This window comes from Suillus paluster, assembly GCF_016628075.1.
Source record: "Suillus paluster strain FC165 chromosome Unknown EDB91scaffold_48, whole genome shotgun sequence".
NCBI classification, from domain to species: Eukaryota; Fungi; Basidiomycota; class Agaricomycetes; order Boletales; family Suillaceae; genus Suillus; species Suillus paluster.
Genome location: NW_024537608.1, coordinates 84,208 through 108,902, shown reverse-complemented (window position 1 = coordinate 108,902; position 24,695 = coordinate 84,208). Strand labels below are relative to the sequence as shown.

Here is a 24,695-nt window from a genome sequence, read left to right as displayed (position 1 = left end):
GACTAGGAATGTAGCATTTATAGTATGCGAGACACAGGTGGTAGAAGCGACGCAGGCGATCGTACGAATCCACGAAGGAGAGTGGTAGTGTCATAGCGGCAAGCATGGATTGAGTCTTTACACAAGTATACGCAGTACATACCTAGGCCTGATGAAGATAGTCAGTTTATGATGTGCCTCGAATGCGAGAGTATAAACTCACCTTAACCTTGACCTTTTTGTGCGTCGGCAACCGTGACAATGGTTTGAATCCCTTCCCCAGTGGATGTATTGAAAGCGAACAGTACAGCCTGTGTCTGCGCTGGCAATCTCGAATATTCGCTAGAAGATGATGACGTGGGCGTGTGCTAGTTGAGATGTCGTGAAAGCTCGAGTGCCAATAACAGCTACAATAATTGGTTCATTAGTGAGCTGGCTTGAACCGTAACTCCATGCAACTCACTTCATGTGCGCAACATCCCACGACTCGAATTCAAATTCCTGCCGGCCGTGCACACGTTTGAATGATGTGTCGATCGAGAGTCGTTTTGCTTGCATCCAGGCGCCACAACATCCGCTGTGTCATGCAAATGACCAACTGAAGAGTTGAACCTGACGAGGTGGCCGCAGACCGTGTGGATAGGGATCTGCACGGGTACGGGTATGGGTCCGCTTCATGACCGAAATGAACATCATATGGATATCTTACTTCTTGAAGAAAGTATCTGAAGGCAAGTCGATACCCAGGGGCCCTCGGAGCCGATCGAATTAAAGTCGATCGGTCGTGAAACTGCAATTCGGAGAACTGTTCTCGATTTCGGCAACCCGACTCCCCCATGCCATTCTCAAGATGATTTTCCTACGCGTACATCAGAGTACAAAGTTCTATCAGTGAATTCAGGTAGTTCGTTGACCTACTAACCTGGCAGTGATGCGACCAGAACGTGACAAGCCTGCAGTTTCGTGATTCTCGGTGAGCATCCGCTAGGCCTCGCAGTTGGCCCGGGCCCGGGGAGCATAACGGCTCCTCCAAGGTCACTTAAGAGACTCGATGCTAAAGTTGACACCACGCCAATCTCAGTGCCGCGCTTGATGAACACCTTGAGTAGCGGCACAGAAGGGCAGCCACGGCAGCTTCCAAGAGGATCAAACGATGCAAACAGATGAACTCACCTGTCCTATCCCAGGACCAACTTCTCGATCCCTAATCCCTTTGCTCCTCGTCCGTCTGCAGGTCAGGCTATCATATCACAGTCAGAAGGATGTCAAAAAAGGTAGGGACATAAGTGATGTGATGCAGCGTTGCAAAACGCACTACATGGGCTCGATGCTTGATTAAACCCATACTGTGTGTTTTGCAACGGTGATATAAGGGCTGGGATTAACACCTAGTACACCGTAACCGTCGACACAAGGAAAAAACTTGTCGACCGTACGGGTACGGCCACTATAATGGCCCGTATAACTAGTCCCTATCGTACGGCGTACAGTAAAAATCCTACATGCCAAACTATTTACTATTCGCCGTACGACCTCATTGCTCAATGGATCGATTTTCACAGCTTGATCATAATCCGTGATTGATACCTGGTGAACGTACATCGTCAGCATCAACCACTCACTTGCTACAAGTATCGAACATCGTCCGTCGAGGACTCGTAGCGATGAGATGAGGTCACGGATTGGCAGTAAGTGGTTGGGGTAAAAAGGTCCACAAATAAGTACCAAATTCAAACCCAAGTACTAGTCCGACCGTCGGCTTGCTTCGGCAGTCCTGGTACATGTGCGTCGAAATGCGAGCCTCGATCTAACATTATGCAAGTACAACGTCTCCTAACAATACCAGTACACATTACATGTGAATGACTACATAACGACGGCACGTAAAATAGTCCTTCAGTCCATGCATATAATCAATCAAAAGGTCATCATGATCACACTAGCTTCGCTATATCAAAGCCTGCTCAACATAAAACTCCCTCGCCCTAGCCAACAACTCCACCTGTGTCCCAAACCACAACTCCCTAACAACTCCCCTCTCCCTCGCAACCGCATCCCCCCTCACACTCTTGACAGTCATCTCAAACGCAGCGCTCACAGGTCGATGATCGCTCACATTCGCTTCATACCTCTTATAATGAAGCTGCTTCACTCGCTCCGGGTCTCTGCTGCGCCACAGCACGCGATCGCACCACGCAGGCACCCTCTTTTTCTCCGAGGTGTCGAATTGTGAGGAACGGCGGTCGTATTTGTACGTGGGGATGAAGGTGAGAGGTCCTTCGTGGAAGAAGCGGAGGCGGAAACCGCGGTTGTGTTTCATTTCTTTGAGGAGTTGGTCGTGCGTGTGTAGGGATTCAAGATCACCACTTTGGATGGCGGATATGACGGCGTCACGGCGTTGGTCGATGCGGTAGTTTAGGTCGCCGTTGAGCTATGTAAACAAGACAATTAGGATACGTTTTGAGAAAGAGAATTTGGAACGCACAAAGACGATCTCATGGTCTAGAACCATAGAACCATCTCCCCCACCAACATACGCATGAGACTCTTCGACAGCATGCGAAGGTGGAAAAACGGATTTTTCCTCCAACATCGCAGTCACATCTGCATTCCGCTGTCGGACATGATGCTGCCCAGCCGCAAGATGGCAATTGATGAAACAGATCGATGAATCACCGATCACGAACCGCGCAACAATTCCTCCCTACACAACATAACTTCAGCACACGCACTCCAAACTCCACAACACGACGGACCTTATTGCCATACCTGCCCCCCATACCCCGCTTGATCGTCGATATAGCTACATCCTTCAACGAGTCCTTCTCCGAGTTCTTCACAAACATGCATGTGAACAGCCCAACGAGACTCTCCGTATGTATCACTGTATACTTCTCCGAAAGCGCCGCCACCTCCCGAACGAGGCGATCATGCCACCGCTTGTAACTGGAAGTCACCTTCTCTGATATCTTGCCCTCCTCACCCTTTTTCTTTCCACCTAGGAGTACAGTCTTTGCAGCCATCTTGCGGCTCTCGAGGTCGATGAGCTCTTGGAATCCAAATGAGATGATGTCTGGTGCGGGTGAGACGGATTTGAGAGCGTCGTTAAGGAAGGTGAGGTTTGCAAGGTCGTCAGTGAGTGCGTCTGGCTTAGTAGCGTCCACATTCCATGAAACGACAAGAACGTTGATCGTGCGGAAGGAGCTAAACGCACGTTCGCGCTTCAACAGCTCATTCCCTACATTAACCCATCAGCCCCACCAACAAAAAACAAAACCAAAAACGCAGCCCACGCACCAATCCAGTCAACCCCCAACAACCCATCCCAAACCCTCATCTGCTCATCCCTCCCAACACTCACCACATTCAACTTCTCCTCCCTCTCAATCGACCACGGATCCACAAATATCCTCATCACAGGTAATCCCGCATGCGCATGCCACGCATTCGTCACCACCCACGGACGACTCATTACATCATACGCGCATATCACCCCCGTTCGTCCGCCTGCCCATAAACGCGATCCGACGCCCTCGAGGCTTAGAACGTCTGATGAGCTCACTTTGACTACGTCTGTGCATTCGGGGCCGGAGGATAGGTTCCAGATGCTGATGAACCCGCCTTCGTGGCCGAGGTAGGCGTATCCTCTGCGTGATTGGAGGAGTGTGCCGCTTGTTACTGCTCCGACGTGGTGGGTGGTGCTTGGGGGTACGCTTGCGGTGCGTGCGGTGCTGCCTTCGTTGAACACGTCGTAGATCCGGATTATGGGAGGTCCAGAGCCGCTGGTGTCGCTGCGCACGCTCGTCCAGAGGAGCCCACCGATTAACTTGACGAATTCTTGTTTATCAGCGATGCGGTATACGTGTTTGAGGCCCGGGCCATCCGAACCAGCGGTAGGCTTGAACACCAGCACTTTGCCGCTATCATCCACAGTAACCATCGCATTCCCGTGTCGGAAGATATGCGTCACCATGCCCGCATGCGAACCGAGCTTCAAAGGGGTCACTTCTCCAGAATCCATATCCACCTCTAGCAATCGACCATCTTTAGTCCCGGCCCATACTACCCCAGCTCTACTCCCAGCTCGAAATTCGAGTGCGGTGACTTTTGCATCGCGTACGCCCATGTCTTTCGTGTCTCGAACCCACATAGGGACGTCGGCGAATTGGGCAAAGTCGAAGCAGCGCAGGTGGTGGTGAGTAGCTACGAGCACGCGTGGACCTGCGACTAGGACATGTGCTGCATATGCTGGGACGTGGATCTTGGGGGTTCGTACTGTGGGTGGACGACGGGAGGCACGGCTTGCGTCTGGAAGCATGTGCAGGTGGTCGCATTCTTCAGGACCGGAATCCTCATCGGATGATGGGCTGTGCGCACGTCGAGCAGGAGGGAGTTTATCGCCTGGTGCGATAGTTCGTGTTGGCGGAGGTGGGAGCTTGCCGCTTCCGAGAGGTTTGCGGTCAGATATGATGTCTGTTGGTGAAGGAGCGCCTATGTTCATGCTGCAACGTGCGGGTATGGAGGGAGGGAGTGATAGTGTATCTGGGATATCTTCGTGGCCTGGACGACGCGAGGGGAGGGGAGGAGGACTGCTGGGGGTGGGAGTTGAGCTGGCTGAAGAGTCGCGACTGACTCGGGAGTTGCCAGACCGTCGTGGAGGTGGAGGAGGGGGCACTGTTAGACTTGGTCGTGAAGGGGATTTGGTGTGTGTGGGGGAGACGCTGCCTGCGCTATCGCTTGAACTGTCCGAGTGCCCGCGCGAACGAATCGTATGAATGGTAAGGGGTAGAATTGCAGGTGGGAGTGACATTTCGGAAGACTCGGATTCGTCATCAGAGAATGGACTGTGTCTTGAGGAGGAGTAGGAGCTTGGACGCTCGAGTAAATCGTCGCCGCAGTCAAAGAGAGCAGATCTGTGAGGTGGTGGAGGAGGTGGTGGACGGCGAAGAGTCATTGGTGGATTGGGTGCGAGAATGTTGGGTTCCGAGTGGGATGTGAGATGGTCATTACGGGGAAGAGGTTTAGGTGTCGATTGGGGTGTATGATGGATTAATGTACTAGAACGACTTGTCAGCATGAACGCAAAGCAGAACTTGTTCGAGGCACTCACGAGAAACGATTTCTAAGAGAAGCTACGCCAGGCATTGTATTTTCGTGTGCGTCAAGGAATTCGTCAGAGGAAGTATCTTCCAAAGAGACAGGCTTTGTATGGCGGGGAAGAACGGAGTCTAGGACATTAGGTTCGCTATGTGCCATTAAAAAGGACCGCGAAGCAAGTTTGGGCGTAGGACGGGTAGGAGATGCGGCTGCGGAACTGAATGCAGAACACGCGTAGACACAGGATAATTGGTATAGGGCTTCTAGTATTATTATGATGAACACGGATCACTTACGCGAAACGTTCCCTCAATGAAGCCACCCCGCCACCACGAGGAGCGTCTTCCTCCCTGTCTTGTGGAGGTTCCGGGCTAGACCTAAGTGCTGCTGGCACTGGTACTGGTCTCAATAATGGAGAAACAGCAGGTGATTGATTTGCTTTCTTGGCAGAGCGGGATGGTGGAGGCGGTGGTGGTGCACGCTTTTGGCCTGGACTCGAATCTGAGGCATTCCGCAGCGAACTAGAACTGGTCTGGTCATGGCGGGAATGAGGTTTGGGTCCTGTCTCCTGTGCAAGTTGTTCAAATATACTCTTGAGGCTTTTGATAGAAGGAGTAGGTGCAGTATCCTCGGCCATGACAACCTGAAATGAATCTTCTCCACTTCTATGTCCGCCGTTAGGACTAGTTCGTCGTTGTCGTCGTCGTCGTCGTCGTCGTTGTCAGTAACCCAGGTTGTTCGATTTCCCGAGGTCCCACATGAAACTCGGCATAGAGCAAAGTGCCATTTTTAGCCGCCAGTGAATCATCACCCAATTTTAATTGATCCATGTCTTCTATTCTACCAGCAGTTACTAAAGTTTTAAGTCTGATGTGATTGTGTTCAAATCATGTTAGACTTTAGAAACTAGTCTCGACTATCTAGTGTTACAAATTCCGCAGCAGCTGAAATTACCTCCAAGTCATCAAGATCCGTCTGCACCGCAATAAGACGTTGGACCGAGCATGGATTCCAATTGCAAAGGACAACCCAAGCCAATCCTCGAGCTAGATCTAAGACAGAGACTCTATCATTTTCAAGGACATGGTACGGGTGCAACTCCTACGGAATATCCCGTCCAAACTTCTTTCTCCGCGAAGGTCGTAAATATATGATGTTTAGACCAAGTTTAGACGTTGCTCTGTTTATTCGCGCTCATCAAATGGTTCAGGAAGAGCAGTGTGACCACACCGTGTCCAGCGGAATATTAATGGTGAAATTCAAGTGTCCTCGACACTAAGTAGTCCCTTCTTCCTTCTCAGCAATATCATCTTCAAGGACCTGTACGTTTATCGATGCCACAGAAAGGTTATTCAAGAGTCTGGTCGAGGCAGCAGGGAAATTTGTATAGAAGTAATCATATTGATCAACTCCACGACGAACTGCATATCGTGCAATCAACCACTGTACCAACGCGAAAGCAGAAACACAACTCACTGTCGCGACATGCTGTGTCTGAAAAGGTTATAGCAGACAGTATTTGTAGTTATCGGTGAGATCGTTAGGCTGTAGGTACAAGGCGCGAGGGGTGAGTCATGGAGTTGAGTAACAAACGACTCATGCTCACACTCTTCTTACAAGTGAAACCTGAGCAGCATGGTAGGGGCGCCCGAATGGGGCCGCTGCAGGCCCCGTAGAGACCTGTGCACCGTGTCGCACTGACAGACATGGATGTTGTCAACGCAGCAACAACAGCGAGGAGGAATGAGAAACGCATGGTTTACGCTAGGTGATATGATGTGTCAAGGGGGGATCTCGAATAATAGCTCTGATACTGCCAGTACGAAGACGGCTTGCTTTTATGTCCTAGAAAACGATGCGAGGTACTCAGCTGCCAGCAGTTCCATCATCAGAATGATTTCGCATGTCGAACTTCAGGGAAAAAGTATAGGCGGAACCACAGTAAGGTCGGCGGATAAACTATCCAGAACATGTGAACTGCAAGCGTAAGAACTCCCAGTACCTAGTCAGTAATGAAAGAGATGCACCTTGTAGGTAATGTCGATCCATGTTAATCATGGTTGAATGTGCCCTCGAAATGTCAAACATTCACCCCATTCATCTTCTGTCTGCGTCTTGGGGTGAGCCATGGCCATAGCGGTTTGCTTTGTAGTGACCAAGCCGCTGCTTGCCCACGACAGCACTGAATCTGGCAGGCAGATTCACCGAAAGACTGGCATATGGCCGCACTGCAACAACCTGGGTCCAGATGTCTGTAAGAGGATAGTGACCAAGTCAACGTCAATGCTGCTGACCTTGTGCCAAGTACAAAGTATTGCCCAATCCGATCCGAACCGGCTGGGTGAAGAGGGCGTTAGTAGTCGTGTCGTTCAGGTCCCTACGAGATTTTGTCCCATTGATATATGACGAACCAGGTGTTCAGTGTTCACCGCGGAAAAGAGACCAGACTGGACTTTTAGGACAGGAAAGGGATTCTCACAACATGGAATCATACAAAGAACACGATACGTATGGCGTCCTCAACACTAGTCCCTTCTTCAATCTCAGCGATCCGATGTCGGGCTGAATACGCCGGTTTTTTCATGTAAAGTAAAAACGGACGTAAATCGAGTAAACTGACGAGTGCCTTTCATATTCAATGCCACAGAATTCACGCGGGAGGTTATCGGTTATTTTGCTTGCAGGCACCGCATCAGTATGTGATCACGTGAAGAAGCGGCAGTTCCCCTAATATCCCGATTTCTCTTGCTGGTAATCACTAAAGCGCAAGCGCAGCGGTTGGATCATCGTGTTGTACGTCTTGGGCATGACTATCTTGACTTTCAGTTTCAGTTTCACTCACGGAGTGATTCCCCCTGTCTTACGAGGTTGAACGTCGCCCCTGCCAGTACTGGGCTACACATCAGCAAAACACTTTTTTTTCCCACCACCAAAAAATGGCTGGCCACAGCTTGGTGCCTTCTGTACAGAGCTGTACAGAGCTTACAGAGGCAAAGTGATTTGCTGATGCACCTTAATCATCATGTCTCCGCTTTCCGAACATTAATGGCACGCATCACGCTCACTGACTGGACTTGCTCCCTGAATGATGCAAGTACCCCCTCGGTCTTCTTTCTCTTCCGCACGTTCATACTTACCACAGGCTTGAATTGTTGCACATCACATTTTCCGTCGCCTGGGAATTACCATGATTCCCACTGATTAATGCTACCTACTCGAAGGAAAGCTAACCCTCGTCCATGTCTTGAACAACTGCGGGAATCTCCAAACACAACTGTATCATTCATGCGTGGAGACCTTGCACCGCCGAGGATACACCGACCTTCATCCTTTTGGGGAATGGATTGAAGCTTCTCTAACTCCCTCATTCATTTCAAGCCCCACGATCACGTTCCTGCAGTCCTTCTCGTCGGTCCTCTTACACCGACTGACGATTTCCTAGCATTATTATCTACCTTGTCACATACTGACCTGTCTGCTTCATCAGCACTCTTGCATTTTTCTCTCATGCAGCCGCACCATCTGCGTCAGTCTGCAGCACAAGAGACTTTGCTTGCTTGTGGCGTCTTCCAAAATACGCCAGCCTTACCACGCAGTTTTACAACACTCGTGGCATCTGACGCCTAAATGCTGCCAGCTGCGTCTGCGCTGTTTGACCAACGCTTCATCACCAGCGCGGTCGCAAGCCCAGCGCAGTCCTTCGTAGTGTCGCCTGACCTCTATCGCAGATCTGCATCCACCCTTCTATTGGGTATCATAGGCTCAGTGCTTATGTCTCGCCGTTTTCATCCAGTATACACTGATCACAGAAATATTGTGCATGTTCTATACGATGTCCTACCCACAGCGCTACCTCATACGTGGGCAGCTACACACGCCCGTTCACTTTACCGATGGCTTTGCGACTCCTCTTCAGCTACGCCGCGAGTGCGCTAGACACCCGCACATACAGGTATGGCAACAACGCGCACGCGGACACTTCGGCCACCGCAGCGCAGCGCACACTGTTGCCCCCGACGCCAGCTCCGTTAGTCACGCTCTCAATGATAATTATGATACGCATGCCTACATCGAGTCCAACGTTTCAACTTGTGTATTACGTGCTTTGGAACGTGCTGACTACTTCCGGACTATTGCCCTGCACAAACTCTAACACTAGCACTTTACGACAGCCATCTCCTGCCGAATCCCCGTATACACGGACTTCTAGTTCATTCTCTGCTGTCGTGCAGCTTTATGCCCGTTCTTCGCAGTTTGACACGCGTGAGGGTACATATGGCATCGCCGTTTCGGTGATTCACCAAGCCTGTGTCATTTCGAGGCTATTGAAAGCGCTCATCGCATTTCCCGGCCTTTGCGGCTATCCGTCGTGCGCAGCTCCGGGAAACTACTCCTATCATGGAGGTCTTTGGCTCGGCTGCGGAGCGATTATTTTCAGACGACGAGGGGCTTTGGCCACAACATTATACCCGTTTTTATATGGGTGTCTCACCCCCACTCTCGGGCACTTTCTCATCAGACAATGTAGGCATTTTATTCCCGCGTCTGTGGATAGCAGTGGAATCTAGATTGTTCTCCAGAGTAGCGCAGGTATGGTACGTGCATGGTATTCGTCCGATACAGGACATATTTGGGGTGAATATAAGCGCCGTGTTCGAGCGCAGTCTGCTCTTGCGAGTTCACGCCCATTTCTTTCACTTGAGCCACCGAGTTATTTTTATGCCTGAGCTGCAATTACCAATATGATCAACATATTGGAAAGAGCTTCAGGGGGATCAAACATTCAGCTGTAAAATTCACCCGCCGAAGGCAAGCAAGGTTGGTGCCAACAAAGTCGACACTTCCCGAGTTTTTTAATGTTATTCAAGAATCTGGTCGAGGCAGCAGGGAAATTTGTATACAAGTAAGCATATTGATAAACTCTGTAACGAACTGCATATCGTACGATCAACCACTGTACCAACGCGAAAGCAGAAACATGACTCACTGTCGCGACATACTCAGTCTGAGAGGGTCACTGGCAGTACCTGGTGGTGTCAGTAGAATCCACAGGCTGTTGGTATAAAACGCAAAGGGTGAGTCAATGGCGTTGGATGGAACGACTCGTACTCGCATTCTTCTTACAAGCGAGACCTTTGCAGCACACTAAGTCGGGCGCCAAGGGGCCGCTGCAAGGCTCGTATGAAAATATGCATAAATTTGCACTAACAGACATAGATGTTGTCAACGCAGCAACAACAGCGAGGAGGAATGAGAAACGCATGGTTTATGCTAGGTAGTATTGGATGTGTCAAGGGGGATCTCGACTGATACTGATACTGGCAGTAGCTTTAGGAAAACGGCTTGCTTTTATGTCCTGCAAAATATATTCATTGCGAGTACTCGGCAGTTAAGTGAGAATAGTTGCGCCTGGGGGACTTCAGGGAGAGAGTATAGGCAGAACCAGTGTAGGGTCGGCGGAATAAACAATACGGATGATGTGCGCTGCAAGCGTATGAACTTTGATACACCTAGTACCTAGTAAGTAGTGATGAAAGAGATGCACTTTGTGGGCCATGCAGAGAATACCGTCTACATGTTAATCACGGTTTGAATGTGCCCTCGAAATGCCGAACATTCAGTATCCATCTTCTGTCTGCGTCTTTCGCGATCTTCAGGTAGGCGGCCATGGGCCATAGCGACTTGCTTAGTAGTGACGAAACCACTGCTTGCCATGACAGCACCGAATGCGGGCAAGCAGACTTACCGAAAGAGTGGCGTATGCAACAGCCTGGGTCCAGATGTCTGTCGAGGATGGCGACAAAGTCGACGCCAGTGCTGCTGGCATTGTGCCGGATTGTGTCAGGTGCAAAAGTATATTGCCCAATCCAACCTGAACCACATCAGGAAAAATATTGTTTTATAACGTCATGTATAGGAAAGAGAATTTCGGCTTACAAAATATGGGAATATCGGTGGCTCACTGGTTTACTGATGCAACGTACGCGAGTCGAGTGCATCAGTGTCTTTGATCAATAGCACAGAATTCATGCGGGAGGTTTTCATGTTATTCAAGAGCCTGATCAAGGCAGCAGGTAAATTGTACAAAAGTAAGCATATTGATCAACTCCGCAACGAACTGCATATCATGTGATCAACCACTGTACCAACGCGAAAGCAGAAACACAACTCACTGTCGCGACATACTCAGTCTGAGAGGGTTACTGGCAGTACGGCACGTCGTTAAAGAAAGGCTGTTGGTATAAGTCGCAAGGGGTGAGTCATAGGGTTGAATGAAACGACTCCTACTCACATCCCTCTCACAAGTGAAATGGAAACAGCATTCCTGTCCGATTTTGCAAACCTCGTATGGGACCTACGCAGCGATGACGTTCACTGAGAGGTGTAGATGTTGTCAACGGAAGAACAAAAGCGAGGAGGAATGAGAAACGCATAGTTTATGCTAGGTAATATGATGCGTCAAGGGGAATCTCGAACAATGGATCTGATACTGGCAGTAGAAAGGCGGCTTGCTTTTATGTCCTAGAAAATAGTTTTTTTCTGCGAAAGTACTGCCGACAATTCTATCAGAATGGTTGCGCCTGGGGAACTTCTGGGAGAGAGTATAGGCAGAACCATTCTAGGGTCGGCAGAAAAAAACAACTCAGAACATGTGGACTGCAAGCGTACGAAATTTAATACGACCCAGTACCTAGTAAGTAGTGATGATAGAGATGCATCTTGTAGGCAATGTCAAGAATACCCGAAAGACTGGTGAATGCAACAGCCTGGGTCCAGATGTCTATCGAGGATGGTGACCAAGTCAACGTTGGTGCTGCTGGCGTTGGCCCAGGTGCAAAGTATTGCCCAATTCGATCTGAACTAGCTGGGTTAAGAGGGCGTTGGTCGTGTCGCTCGGGTCCCTAAGATATGTGTCCCCATGGATATGATGAAATATTAGGTGTCCAGACTGAATTGTTCGCTTTTAGCATGTACACGACAAAGATTTTCACAACATAAAACTATAAAAAGAACAAGATAGTGTCCGTGTCACTGTTGTGTCGTTCCAGAAATTCTCCCTTGGGTCATGGGCCATGGGGGGAATGAGGCCTGAGGTTTGGGTGCCGCGCCGGCGTTCTCCTGTCTTGTTAAGAGAGCTACGAGCGAGAGACGAGTAACAATAAGAGGATCCGATTACATTATTCGGTTCTTGCCTTTGTACATACTTATATACTACATCCGTCCTCCGAAAACTCAGATAAGTAGTCCGCGACTCCGCGACTCATCAGTGGGATCACCTTGAAGGTATATCAACTGATTGTCGACTCAAACCTCGAGCTGCAACATGCTGCGCGAGTTGTTCGAACCTACTCCTGAGACTTTTGATAGAGGGAGTAGGTCCAGACTCGATTGGAGAGACAGCAGGTGATTGACTTGCCTTCTTGGCAGAGCGGGACGGAAGCGGTGGCGGTGCACGATTTTGGCCTGGACTCAACTCTGAGGCATTCCGCGGTGAACTAGAACTAGTCTTGTCATGGCGGGAATGAGGTTAGGGTCCTGTCTCCTGCGCAAGTTGTTCGAATCTACTCTTGAGGCTTTTGATAGAAGGAGTTGGTGCAGTATCTTCTCCACTTCTATGTCCGCCGTCAGGATTAATTCGTCGTTGTCACTGTCGTCGTCGTCAGTAACCCAGATTCAATTTCCTGAGGTAGTCATGAAACTCGGTGTAGAGTAGACGACCTGTACGTACACGCGCACAAACTTCGATGTCGGGTCAAATACACCGGTTTTCTTGCCCATTCATATGACCCAGTACCTAGTAAGTAGTGATAAAAGAGATGCACCTTGTAGGCAATGTCGAGAATACCGTCCGCATGTTAATCACGGTTGAATGTACCCTCGAAATGCAAGATATTCAGCCCATCCCTCTTCTTTCCGCGTCTCCTGCCGCATCATCAGGTGAGCTATGGCCATAGCGGCTTCCTTTGCAGTGCCCAAGCCACTGCTTGCCCATGAAAGCACTGAATGCGGCAAGCAAACTCACCGAAAGATTGGCGTATGCAACAGCCTGGGTTCAGATATCTGTCGAAGATGTAGCAATTATTGGAGTCTAAACATGATGGCAAAAGTAGTTAGCATTCATCATTACTTAGAAACCAATTCCCCCACCGGCAGTCTCGATTATCTAGCTAGTGTTGCAAATTCCGCAACAGTATCTTTGACTGAAATCGTCTCAGGAAATGTTTTCCTGTCTGCACCGCAATATTATGTTGAACCGGACATGAATTCCAATTGCAAGGGACAACCTTCTAAGGGACGGACTACAGCCACTCAGCCAGGACCACGGAATCTCCCGTCCAAAATTATTTTCTCTGCGACTGGCCAAGAGCACTACCTGTCACCATCGAGTAACAGTTCAGAGGAGGTCAGATGATGGACTCCGACTCCGACTCTCGCGTACTGTTGATGATACGATATGCAGAAACGACAGCAGCACGATGACTGATGTGGGTTAGAGATAAACACATTTCATCGGTTTTCCGTGTCTGGGTACGTCATGGAACCACTGCGCTCGCAACTTCGCTTACTCTCTGCAAAACTTGTTTGGCAGGGAGTGCTCCCATAGCGTGTGGCGGAGGTGTTGATAGCGGCCTGGACGTGAACGTGCTTCGACGATGACACTATACAGCCTTGGACCCTTGATAGGTGCGTTTCACAGTCTGCTACCTTGACTCGAGTTCAAATTACATCTGGCGAGGTCCTGCTATCGAAACTTCGTTAAAGAATTAGGCGGGGAGTGTTCTGTAACATGCGGCGAAGGTGTCTTTCCGAACCTCTTCTCGGAATGTAATTGTGCCTCGGCTGTGGCACTTTACAATGCTGGACCCTTGATAGATGCGTTTCACAACGTACCACCTTGATTCAAGTTCAGATCCATCTGGCAAGGTGCCGCTATTGTGCCATTTATATACCGGTCTTAGAATCATATGCACCAGTCATCAGGCTTCGTTGATCTCGAAGTAGCCGCCGCAGGACATCCTGTCCTCACCACACAAGACCGCTCACCAGATGAACCAATGGGCTTATTTATGGAACAAGCGACCGATCATACTTTCGACCCAGAGTTTTATATGCTTCATTCTAAGATTACACGATCGTGCCTCGACGCCTCAACTATGGCACTTCTATGATGATGAACCCTTGATAGGTGCGTTTCACATCGTGCCACCTCGATTCGACTTCAGATCTCAGGTCCATCTGACAAGGTCCCGCTATCACACCAGTTATGATCCTGTTTTGAGACCCCGGATCTCGAAATGGAAGCAAGACATCATGTCCTCACGCACACCACCAGAACCAATGGGCTTACTTATGAATCAATCTCGGGAGGCGATCTGTCATATCATACTCTTGACCTGGATTTTCCTATGCTTCATCCTGAGCTTATACATACATGTTTGTAAGTTCAATTCAATTTGGGATCACGCAGCTAAGTGTCATCTATCTAGAATGTACGGTCAGCAGTAGCACTGTAACACTAAGAATCTTCTACTTGAGGTTTGCTACATTCCCTGGTAAGATCATATTCGCCCAGCAGGACAGCGACGAATATCAAAAACTTGCGCCCAGATCTCTTTTCGGAAGTGTACCACTTCAGCATCGGAACCGGGTAAGTCTGGCGTACATTGAAAAATTGGGTTGAATTCGTATTTGCTACCATGTTCCGTGATATACGTACGTACGTCAAGACTGCCTTCTACCTTGACCGCATCACCCGAAGCCCTTTTTTACGTCTAGCTCCCTACAGAGATTGGAGGAAAGGGATGCGCGTTCCTACTCTGATATTCGGCTACTTGTTGGTTCCAGTACATGGGACTATTGTGAGATGGACGCTGTTGTTACTGATCTGAGCTACATTAGTTGGTATGGCTATGGTCTACCCAGGCCAAGGTTCACACTTTACGATACCCTTCATCGGTGTCGCTATCTTTGGGTTCGGATCAATAACAAATTTGTGGGTGCGCTCCTGTGTCCTAACACCATTCACAGCTAACCTCCTTCAAGTCCAACAACAACTTTGTCACATCCTTAAACTGCTACCGTTGACGTGCACCTTTTTCGGTGGCAACGGTCTTTTCTTGGAACAGGATCGGCTTACTTTGACATAAGTAAGTGTTCTTAGCTGTGAATCCAGCGACCTAAGGTCACAAAACGTGTAATTATGACAGCCGGGAGCTCAAGCGCGATTACCACACTTCAGCCAGCAAACTTATCAACACATCGACAAGACGTTGAGGAGGGAAATCGCGCGCTCTTCCCACATCACTGCCTCTCTTCTGCAGTACAGAAGTGGCGAGGTGGGCAACTATACCACCTTTTGGGAGACTACGGTACAATCCTGGTCATCCGTGAAGTATTCTGGCACGTGCAGTTTTTCTCCACTTGACCGCTGTAAGATGATTCCCAGGGCACGTTGGCATTTCCGCTTGATTCAAGCGGCGAACTTCCAAATATCCGTCGGCAGGCATAATTATATTGCCAAAATTTTCAACAATCATCGCAGTCGTGCGAGCTGCAACTTTGAATGCGGCCGCTGATCGCTGAGCACCAGTAGTAAATCCACACGTAACGATTCTTTCACCGACTTCAAGCTGGGCACATTAGGCCGTTGAGCAACCCGAATCATTACCCTGCAGCTCCGTCCAATTGATGTATATCCTCATGCCAAGCATGTAGCACGCGCATAATCGGCAACTCGATGTTATGGCTACATATAAAGCCTTTCCTCCACCATGATCATGTTGTGTAAGTTCCATCCTTGCGATCAAAGCTCGACATGATGTGGGCCATTGCGACGCTCCTACTTGCAGGTGTCGCCCGAGCGGCGATCTCTAATGCTATGCTCCGTGGCAGGCCTTCTCTCCCAAGAATCTCAGTGCCCGAACGTCCTGTCACCTCCCCGAATGGCACAACACTCCCACCCATCAAGACCGTCTATTACTTCGACCAGCTCATCGACCACAATGATCCAGGCCTCGGAACCTTCCAACAGCGATATTGGATGAACTGGGAGTTTTATGAGCCCGGTATGTCCTGATGATTGAGGTGCAGTTTCAAGTGACATTAACACGATGCGTTGAAGGTGGTCCCATCATATTGATGACACCTGGAGAAACTGACGCAGATGGTTAGTTTCATCATACTTACATCGTTTCCTTTCTCTCTCAAGTACTTGATTTTCAGATTACCAAATCTATGTTACCAACGGCTCCATCAATGGTCTCATTGCTCAACATCAGAAAGGTGCAGCCATCCTTGTTGAACACCGTTTCTTTGGCGATTCCAATCCACACGACAACCTCACGTCACAATCCCTCGCTCTCCTTACCATCCAACAGGCCATTGATGATCTCGTGTATTTCGCCGCCACCGCCGACCTTCCGATGTCTGGAGGTGATGCTGTGAAGCCAGGTCAGACGCCATGGGTACTGATTGGAGGAAGCTACTCGGGAGCCCTCACCAGCTGGACGATGGTCAAGTGAGTATCAACATTGACCCCTGTTGTGTCAGCATGGTGATTGACTTAAAGCAAACCGGGAATTTTCTGGGCTGGATACGCATCTTCTGCCGTCGTGGAGACAATCACGTATGTCAGTTCTATTGCAATCACCTCCCATCTCCCATTAACGTGATGAAACGCTTCTCCTTCCATAAAACACCGTTGACCCGCATACAATGTGGTCATTCCGTCTCTTACAAACAGTGACTATTATAACTATTTTACCCCGATTCGCAACTACATGCCACGAAATTGTTCTTCCGATGTAGAGTCAGTGATTGCCTACTTGGATTGGATGTACGCGGTGAATGACACCGCTGGAATCCAGACGCTCAAGGAAGCATTTGGTCTTGGCGGTGTCGTACACGTAGACGATTTCGCCTCTGCACGTGAGTTGACCTTATCCCTTGTTCAGTCTTCATCTTTGGGCATGGCCCGCACGTCTTCTGATCCGAGCAACATTTAGTTTAGTTTATCTTGCGTTCAGAGTGCGATGAGCATCCTCTTCGTTCACAGGTTCGTGGCATGCTGATGCATGAAACAGGGTAACTGTAGCGCACCCGTGATGCATCATTGCTGCAATTATACTACCATTTCTCCTCGCTAATGCATCAGCTCCCTCCCGCTGATGCATAGTGCTCCGCTTGCCCATTTTACTGATGCATCTTACCCGCCTGTTCGCCCGCTTGTTCTTGCCTCCCCGTTGGCCCTCCCACATTTGCATACACCTACTACTCGTTTGAATGAGACAGCTAATGCTAGCACAAATTTATATTGGATCTTGCTACGTATGCATGTACTATGGGTACTAATCAATCGATGTCCATGTCTTGCTGAGTGACGAGTGAGTCGTTGAATATGTCCGCCAGTGCCAAGGTGTCAGTCCAACTAGTGCTGAAGGACTCAGCGAGCCTTCGACATAACGAAGCTTGACGTTTGGCATATGCTATCAGTCCCTCGCGCTCATCATCATCATCCATGTTGTGTAAGGTATCTTCTAGCCCTCGCTCGTCCCAGCATTGCGCATGCCATTCGAAAAATTGTAGGATCCTCCGCATCTCTCCCTTCAGCAGCTCCACCTCTTCAGCCCAGCGCATTGCCTGTGCCCTGGCTTTGCACCATTTGATTCGCATATCTAATTAACCGCAAACCTTAGGAAGCCTCCAAAACAGAAAAAAAGTACTCGCCTTCCAAAGCATTGTCATTGTCCATCTCGTCAGGTACAGCTCCTCGCATATTCCAGATCCAAGATAGTTTTCTTGTCCCCCATCAGCAAAACCTTCGATTCCCTTTATGTACTTAAATGACTTAATAAGCACAAATAAGCAGGAGCGCTGGATAAGTAAACAGCGACTTATTCAGACCAGTCGATCTCTGATTTTCTTCTTAATCTCACTTATCCCTTTGGCAGTAAGTAGAAAAAGTGATTATTGCATCCAAACAGTAGGATAAGCAAAGTAATGAAATGCCGCAAAATAATCAATTCATAGGATCCAGAAAACACGTGAATATCAAATATTGTTAGATGAAGCGGTAGAAATTACGAATGAGCAAATACTTCAAGATGATGGCGGCGAGGACCAATACGAAGGCGGGGGTAAAAATGGAATAAATGTGTTGACATAGTATGGGCGGGTCATGATACAGCATTCTGTCGAGATATAAAAAAAAAGGAAGTCAGTGATATTGCCAAAAGTGGGGGGAGAAAAAATGTTACAAATGAGGTCGTGTATTGCAGGTGTACTGCACAGTAAGTGCGACGCGCGGTAGGGTAAGCGTGGTATCGAAATGACGAGGCGAACGAGGGCGTTCCAACGCATCCGGAATCGAGGGAAACGGCGCAGATACAGGCGAGATATGAGCAAAGCATGGTACTGAGCTCCAAAAGGGGGAACTGACTTGGGGGACTGAAGGAGGCCCACTGGGCCAAATGCGATGCGTGAGGGTTTGAATTAAATTCTACTGATGAGGGGAGTATGGTCGAGCGACGTCCTAAGGTGTAGCATGCAGCACCCTTGCTATTGACTGGGTTCTGGCGACCTGTGGGGACTGGAATGGTGGTGAGTGACACAAACGGCACCAAGTGAAAACACGCGGGGGTAGGTACAGACATGCAGACACATTACATTCGCATATGACTTTCTTGTCGAGGCCATAAGCGATGGCGACAGCAGTGGGTCCCGCCCTTGTTGAAAACAGTGAACGGTATAAGGGTGAGAGTTAGAAGTTGGGACTTAGCTGAAAATTTGCTCGAACTAGAGAGCGTGTGAAAAATGCGAGGTCGCCGTGGCCCAGATTGTGTTCGTCTGGGACACTGTGGGCCATTGGGGAGAACTGTCACAGTTGGTGTTCACGCTGTGAGTGCTGGAAACAAAATTGTAGTTTACTGATTTATATCACTACCTGTCACAAGTCAATTGGGTCAATCATCGAACATACACTCATGTCAAGCAGGACATGAAATCGCTTGGACAATACATCCGCAACAAGACGGGCAGAATGCATCTATTGGATTTATGCTCGCAGATACTCACTGCTCAGCGCCGATGGTCGACAGTATACTCGTTAAATATTATACTACAAAAATATCTTATCACACTTAAATTCACTTTTGCATCTTATACTACACCATTTGTTTGAATCGTTTTTGTAACAAGTGGTATCAGTAGGATAAGTAACATCAGAGGTTTCCTTGTTTTACTTAGCGACTTTTTTCAGATGAATAATACAAACAAGACCGAAAAGGAAATGTGAGATTTTGCTGATGCCCTCTGATTCCACCCATAATAGATCAGTCATCGAGCGAATATCGGTTCGGTTTAGTGGCCACAGTGAGGAGTGCCACCCAGTCTGATTCAGCAGTGGTGCAAGAACTACGAGAGCCTTATGGGCACACTCATACAGTGGCTCAAAAAACTGTCCACATGTTTTCACATTTTTCACTATCTATGATATTGTGTGAGAATGTACAAACACATCAAGGACATGCTGGTACCATATTGTAGTACTACTTCAGGGCTTCCAATTGAGCCCTATGGCGTGGGAATTGGTCGAGATATGGTGGAGATATGAGGCTTACAAAATGATGACTCATGCGGACAGTTTTTTGACTCAAGTATTTTACAGTGATAATCAGGTATTCTAGTACATTGTGTGACCTACCTTGGCTTTAATTACTGCCTCTATCCTTCTAGGCATACTCTTAAAACTATATCTAACTATATAAACCAGAATGTCTCATGTGTCATGGTCATAATTACCATGAAAGCCGTCTCCTCTACTCAAAGGGATAATATCTTCTCTTTGTCCTATGCTGGCCTCTCTGCTCATCAAATTTCCTCTAGAACTGAAGTATGCAAGTCTACTGCAGCCAAGTGTATCAAAGAAAGCCACCTGGACAAGGAAAACTCTTGTGGAGGACGTCCACCTCTGCTAATAAGGGGGCTATCATCCAACATATCACTACAGGAAAGGCTAATAATGCCCTCCAAGCCACCCATCATACCAATTCCACCATCACCACCACTGTCTCTTCACAAACTGTGAGGAATGTTCTCAAGGCAGCTCATCTCAAGGCAGTAACAAAGAAGAAATGCCTCTTATCTCTATTAAACATAGGCTGAAAAGACTACCTTTGGCTTGGCCCATCAAAACTGGACTGTAGAGGACTGGAAGCATGTTATATGTTCAGATGAGACCAAAATCAATAGGATTGGGTCAGATGGGAAGGTATATGTATGGAAAAAGAAGAGGGATTTTCTAACAGACAGAGAGGTTAGTGAGGCTGTCAGATTTGGAGGAGGTTCTCTAATGGTATGGGGCTGTATGAGATGGAATGGTGTGGGTATGCCCGCTGAAGTTGAGGGGAGGATGGATGCTGAGCAGTATGTGGACATTCTAAATGACCACTTGCTGCCTAGCATAGCTGACTCAGGGATTGATGAAGAAGACATCATTTTCCAACAGGATAATGATCCCAAGCACACATCTAGGAGAGCCAGACAATGGTTTAAAGAACATAATATCAATGTTCTTGACTGAACAGCACAGTCCCCTGATGTCAATGTCATTGAACATCTCTGGGGAATACTCAAGAAGATGCTTCAAGCCTATGAAACCCCCCCTAAAGGAGTATAGGAGCTATGGGAGAGAGTAGCAGTGGAATGGGCAAGGATTACAGCAGAATATTGCCAGAAATTGATTGAGAGTATGCCTAGAAGGATAGAGGCAGTAATTAAAGCCAAGGGAGGTTACACAATGTACTAGAATACCTGATTATCACTGTAAAATACTTGAGTCAAAAAACTGTCCGCATGAGTCATCATTTTGTAAGCCTCATATCTCCACCATATCTCGACCAATTCCCACGCCATAGGGCTCAATTGGAAGCCCTGAAGTAGTACTACAATATGGTACCAGCATGTCCTTGATGTGTTTGTACATTCTCACACAATATCATAGATAGTGAAAAATGTGAAAACATGCGGACAGTTTTTTGAGCCACTGTATGTGCTGGCAGTGGCCTCAAGCCTTGCTTCAACAGCTTTGAGTGTATTCTGTGCCCTTGTATTCACACCTTGACCATGAAGGTTGCGATCTTTATACTTGAGGATTGCAGTCTGAGCATGCAAGTTTGAATGTAGGGAATGGAATGCATCGTGAGCTTGTGCATACCAGAGCTTCCATTCAATGGTTTGGAGGTGGGTGTCACACATCTGGAAAAAGCAATTTGGCTCGTAGTGCCATGCCAACGCTACGTCGTGCCTGGGAGACTTGATAGCTCGAGGTAGACAGTCATGTAACATCTGCGCAGCAGTAGACATACCCTCGTGTTCCATAGCTGTAGGTAGTCTAGTCTGTCGATGTGAAGGGGCTATGTATAGCAATGCAACTATATGAACAACAGCTGTGCGTGATGCAACACTTGCGCTAGTACAAGCGCTCTATAGTATCAAAAATGTGAAAATTAATATAAGGATTAACATAAAACTCGTCAGCGAGCTCCAGAACATCACCATTGATCCACGATACATCTACCTTACTCGATCCAAACCTGGCCATCAGGTGCGCTGCTTGCAGAAGGTCTTGAACACTGATGACAGATGCGAAACACCGTTGGTTACGAGTCGAACGCGCAAGTTGATAGAGGTTGGTCGCAGGTTCTGGATCATGCAGAGGTCGAAACCATTTGACATACACCAACGGATGAGGAAATTTGCCGTAGTGACAGGGTAATTTGAAAATTGCACGTATTTGTGCGAGCCACAAGCCTGTGGCCAAGGTCTCAACATCATGGGCCAACAACGAGAGTGATTGACATACCATCCAAGCCTGTACCACACTCCCTTAGCTGGTGATCCTCAACCACAAATGCCACATCAAAGTGTGCAGGTGAAGGTGGCTTGTGGCGATCGCGATTGGGAATAGCTGGATGAGTGTGAATTCGATTCAGCCGCTTGAGGTCACTAATGTGGTCTCGCTGAGGGAGCAGAAGTAAAACTGATTTAAATAAGTCAAAACGGTCATACTGGCTTGCAGAAATAGAGGAATGGGGAAAGTGATGGGTGAGAAATGTTTGAAGCGTGGGGATGAAGTCAACAGCACCAAAATCTGTTTGCAAACGAGACATGGAGACGGCGAGAAACAGGCAGCTCTTGGCAACACGCTAACCATGCGATGCCAGTAGACCTGATGGGGTGATGTCTGAATCCGCGAATGTTGGTTCCTCATCCTCATCTTCAAGCAAATCTAAGGCGAGAGATCTGCCGAGTCCACTTTTCGATGCGACCCAATTGAGGAATATGCTGTGTCGAAAGACGGCTTCTTGAAGTTTGAGCCAATGAGTCATTTGCGCAATATAATCTACTTTGCTGCTTGCCTGGTAAGCATCCTTCGCATAGTCAATATGCAAGCATTCAGGGCTCTCCGAGTTGAAACCATCTGCGCTGCCCAATGCTCGGATGGACTGCACATAGTGGCGCATTGAGTGAACCTTGGGTATGTTGAAGTGTTGACAAAGCCCGAGCTCGACAAAGACGGCTTTGTTCATGTGAAACACATCCAGTGCTTCCTGCATCCGTGCGAGAGTCGTGTCCATGTGAGCTTGGTATTGAGCATAGTAAATGAAGTTGAGAACAGCACGCGCAGCCCGGAACACATGGGGTTCAACAGCACCAGCAATGATGCCTAAGACAACGCATTGCATCTCTTTATGCTCCGTGCAAGAACACTGAGAGACAGTCGAAATTCCCCATTTGAAGTGACGGAGACCGTGAAAATCGGACATGGCTTGAAAATGTGCGTTGAACTCTGCATCAGAGATGATGGTAGAACACCAGCTCACAATGTGGTCTTTGAAAACACCCTTGTGTAACTGGTGTAGAATATTCGGAGTGATACACAAGAAAATGTCGGTGTGTGGAAGATGTGCCCAGAATGGAAAATGTATTGTGCGAAGACCATGATCTTCAAAAAGGTGAGGGTCTTCGCCGTTTTTATGGCGTTCGAGAGTGGCTCGAGTCTCATTGACATCTCGAAGAGGTGAGTCAAAGTGGTCTCCTCGATGTTTTGTTCCTACAACACAACGAGGGCAGTGGTTTTCTTTACAGCAGGCAATCAGGCATTGCTCAGGGTGATCTGCAATATACGCTGTGAGAATAGGATGAATACGTCGGATATTCCCATCGGCACAGATCATATCCACTCTGTGACGGCTGGCATCAACAAGTGGCTTTGTCACCAACTGCATGCAGTTATGAAACAGACGATAACGACCAATCTGCCAACCTTCATCATCCTTGAAATGCAGCATCTTCGAAATTGGTAAGTATCCTATCAGCACTGTTGCATGCTTAGAAGGCTGACGGCGAATGTCCTTTTTGATATTTCCGATGGTCAAATATATTGGCCATGCAGCTTTATCGCCACAAAATTGGGTAAGATTTGTTTTGTCAGATGTGAGTATTACCAGAGCAACAACGGCACCTGAAGGTAGGTGTTCCTAATGTCACAATTAGTTAACATTCAATCTCACACATTTGCCTCGCTTACCTGCATGTTCCACCACCAATCACCGGTCCACATCTCATCATATACCTGCATCTTCCCTTGCGCATCAGCATAAACTTTCTCGGGAACATATGAAAGGTAATCCTTGAATGCAGGATTACCAATCAAATCACGCACACACTCCACAGGGTTGCGCTGCCAAAGTTCGTGTTGTTCCGTTAATGGCTTCTGATCTCCACCCACTCAATCTCCTGTTGACGTGACTATTTTTCAGGTCCATCCAGGGCCTGTAGGTAGTTTATTGAGTTTCTTTTGGAATGTATAGTTGCTCGTAAAGCTTGGCTGAGTGTGATTTTTCGTCTAGGTAGGTGGTTTGGTCGGTGACAGAAGATGGCAAGACATGGCGGAGACTTACAATGGCAAGTTTAAGGAATTCATCAGTGGCAGTCTTGTTGACTCTCTTCGAAAGCCATTCGGCAAGGCCCCACTCATCTTCACCATCAAAAAGTGCCCATGGATTTTCCTCCAGACCAATGTCAACCTGAGCCTGCCAAATTTCTTCAAACACAGTCTGTCCGACCCCCAAAACATCTGCAACTGGGCACAGGAAGACCTTGATAAATCGTGTTGGCTCTTCTTCGTCAGCTACCTCCTCCACTCTCGCACATTTGGATTGGGGGCCAGAATCTGTCAGAGACTCTGTGTCCTCGGGCTCGTATCTTGATCTGAGTGGAAATTCGTAGTCGACATCTTCGGGTATGTCATATTCATAGTCTGGGGGTGTTAATGTATCTGATGTGCTAGATTGGCTGCCAACCTGTTCAGAACACCTGGTGATTTGATGCGAAACCATGAGGTCCTATTGTTGGCGACATTTCGGAGTGTTTTGAATGTGTAAGGTTACATCTTTGTGTCTGCTCAGCTCTTTGAGACAGAAATTACAGCGCAGTTTCTGCTTGGTGTATGACATTTTTCAAGACTCGAAGTTCTGAGTGAAGGCACTTAGGTAGATTCTATGTAGACGTCACAACTGTCGCCGTCACAACTGTTGGGCAATATCGGTGCACGATGC

General features: G+C 48.2%; 10 protein-coding genes across 10 annotated transcripts; 4 read left to right on the top strand and 6 right to left on the bottom strand.

Annotated features, from left to right (window-relative positions):
* Nucleotides 1–88: 88 nt before the first annotated feature.
* EDB91DRAFT_1146849 (uncharacterized protein) lies at nt 89–537 on the bottom strand (the record flags this gene model as incomplete). Its single annotated transcript, XM_041319262.1, has 3 exons — nt 89–148; nt 203–386; nt 443–537. Coding segments are annotated over 2 exons (279 nt in total), but the record flags the coding sequence as incomplete, so codon positions are not given.
* Nucleotides 538–1,927: 1,390 nt separating this feature from the next.
* EDB91DRAFT_1056903 (Endonuclease/exonuclease/phosphatase) lies at nt 1,928–4,480 on the bottom strand (the record flags this gene model as incomplete). Its single annotated transcript, XM_041314038.1, has 4 exons — nt 1,928–2,410; nt 2,465–2,683; nt 2,736–3,217; nt 3,277–4,480. The coding sequence occupies 4 exons, from the start codon at nt 4,478–4,480 to the stop codon at nt 1,928–1,930; spliced, it is 2,388 nt and encodes a 795-aa protein (XP_041174742.1).
* Nucleotides 4,481–6,351: 1,871 nt separating this feature from the next.
* EDB91DRAFT_1084065 (uncharacterized protein) lies at nt 6,352–6,832 on the bottom strand (the record flags this gene model as incomplete). Its single annotated transcript, XM_041315711.1, has 3 exons — nt 6,352–6,519; nt 6,553–6,570; nt 6,683–6,832. The coding sequence occupies 3 exons, from the start codon at nt 6,830–6,832 to the stop codon at nt 6,352–6,354; spliced, it is 336 nt and encodes a 111-aa protein (XP_041174741.1).
* EDB91DRAFT_1146844 (uncharacterized protein) lies at nt 6,811–7,728 on the top strand. The gene is made up of 4 exons (XM_041319261.1): nt 6,811–7,053; nt 7,104–7,314; nt 7,371–7,413; nt 7,488–7,728. Exons 2-4 carry the CDS (start codon nt 7,204–7,206, stop codon nt 7,640–7,642), a joined length of 309 nt encoding a protein of 102 aa, XP_041174740.1. The 5' UTR covers nt 6,811–7,053; nt 7,104–7,203; the 3' UTR covers nt 7,643–7,728.
* Nucleotides 7,729–8,623: 895 nt separating this feature from the next.
* On the top strand, nt 8,624–9,751 carry EDB91DRAFT_588800 (uncharacterized protein). Its single transcript, XM_041327797.1, has one exon. The coding sequence runs from the start codon at nt 8,970–8,972 to the stop codon at nt 9,642–9,644; it is 675 nt and encodes a 224-aa protein (XP_041174739.1). The 5' UTR covers nt 8,624–8,969; the 3' UTR covers nt 9,645–9,751.
* Nucleotides 9,752–14,509: 4,758 nt separating this feature from the next.
* On the top strand, nt 14,510–15,502 carry EDB91DRAFT_1084062 (uncharacterized protein; the record flags this gene model as incomplete). Its single annotated transcript, XM_041315710.1, has 6 exons — nt 14,510–14,515; nt 14,546–14,613; nt 14,636–14,725; nt 14,854–14,936; nt 15,001–15,074; nt 15,251–15,502. 6 exons carry the CDS (start codon nt 14,510–14,512, stop codon nt 15,500–15,502), a joined length of 573 nt encoding a protein of 190 aa, XP_041174738.1.
* Nucleotides 15,503–15,892: 390 nt separating this feature from the next.
* Nucleotides 15,893–17,081, top strand: EDB91DRAFT_1250915 (serine carboxypeptidase S28-domain-containing protein; the record flags this gene model as incomplete). Its single annotated transcript, XM_041323284.1, has 5 exons — nt 15,893–16,142; nt 16,199–16,243; nt 16,300–16,594; nt 16,646–16,702; nt 16,820–17,081. 5 exons carry the CDS (start codon nt 15,893–15,895, stop codon nt 17,079–17,081), a joined length of 909 nt encoding a protein of 302 aa, XP_041174737.1.
* A 315-nt stretch (nt 17,082–17,396) lies between these two features.
* Nucleotides 17,397–17,874, bottom strand: EDB91DRAFT_1146805 (uncharacterized protein). Its single transcript, XM_041319260.1, has one exon. The coding sequence runs from the start codon at nt 17,746–17,748 to the stop codon at nt 17,428–17,430; it is 321 nt and encodes a 106-aa protein (XP_041174736.1). The 5' UTR covers nt 17,749–17,874; the 3' UTR covers nt 17,397–17,427.
* Nucleotides 17,875–18,021: 147 nt separating this feature from the next.
* On the bottom strand, nt 18,022–18,972 carry EDB91DRAFT_1146803 (uncharacterized protein). Its single transcript, XM_041319259.1, has one exon. It carries the CDS (start codon nt 18,726–18,728, stop codon nt 18,252–18,254), a length of 477 nt encoding a protein of 158 aa, XP_041174735.1. The 5' UTR covers nt 18,729–18,972; the 3' UTR covers nt 18,022–18,251.
* A 2,572-nt stretch (nt 18,973–21,544) lies between these two features.
* On the bottom strand, nt 21,545–24,476 carry EDB91DRAFT_1238423 (uncharacterized protein; the record flags this gene model as incomplete). The annotated part of the gene is made up of 6 exons (XM_041321708.1): nt 21,545–21,885; nt 21,938–22,225; nt 22,286–23,615; nt 23,666–23,851; nt 24,039–24,348; nt 24,454–24,476. The coding sequence occupies 6 exons, from the start codon at nt 24,474–24,476 to the stop codon at nt 21,545–21,547; spliced, it is 2,478 nt and encodes an 825-aa protein (XP_041174734.1).
* Nucleotides 24,477–24,695: the final 219 nt, after the last annotated feature.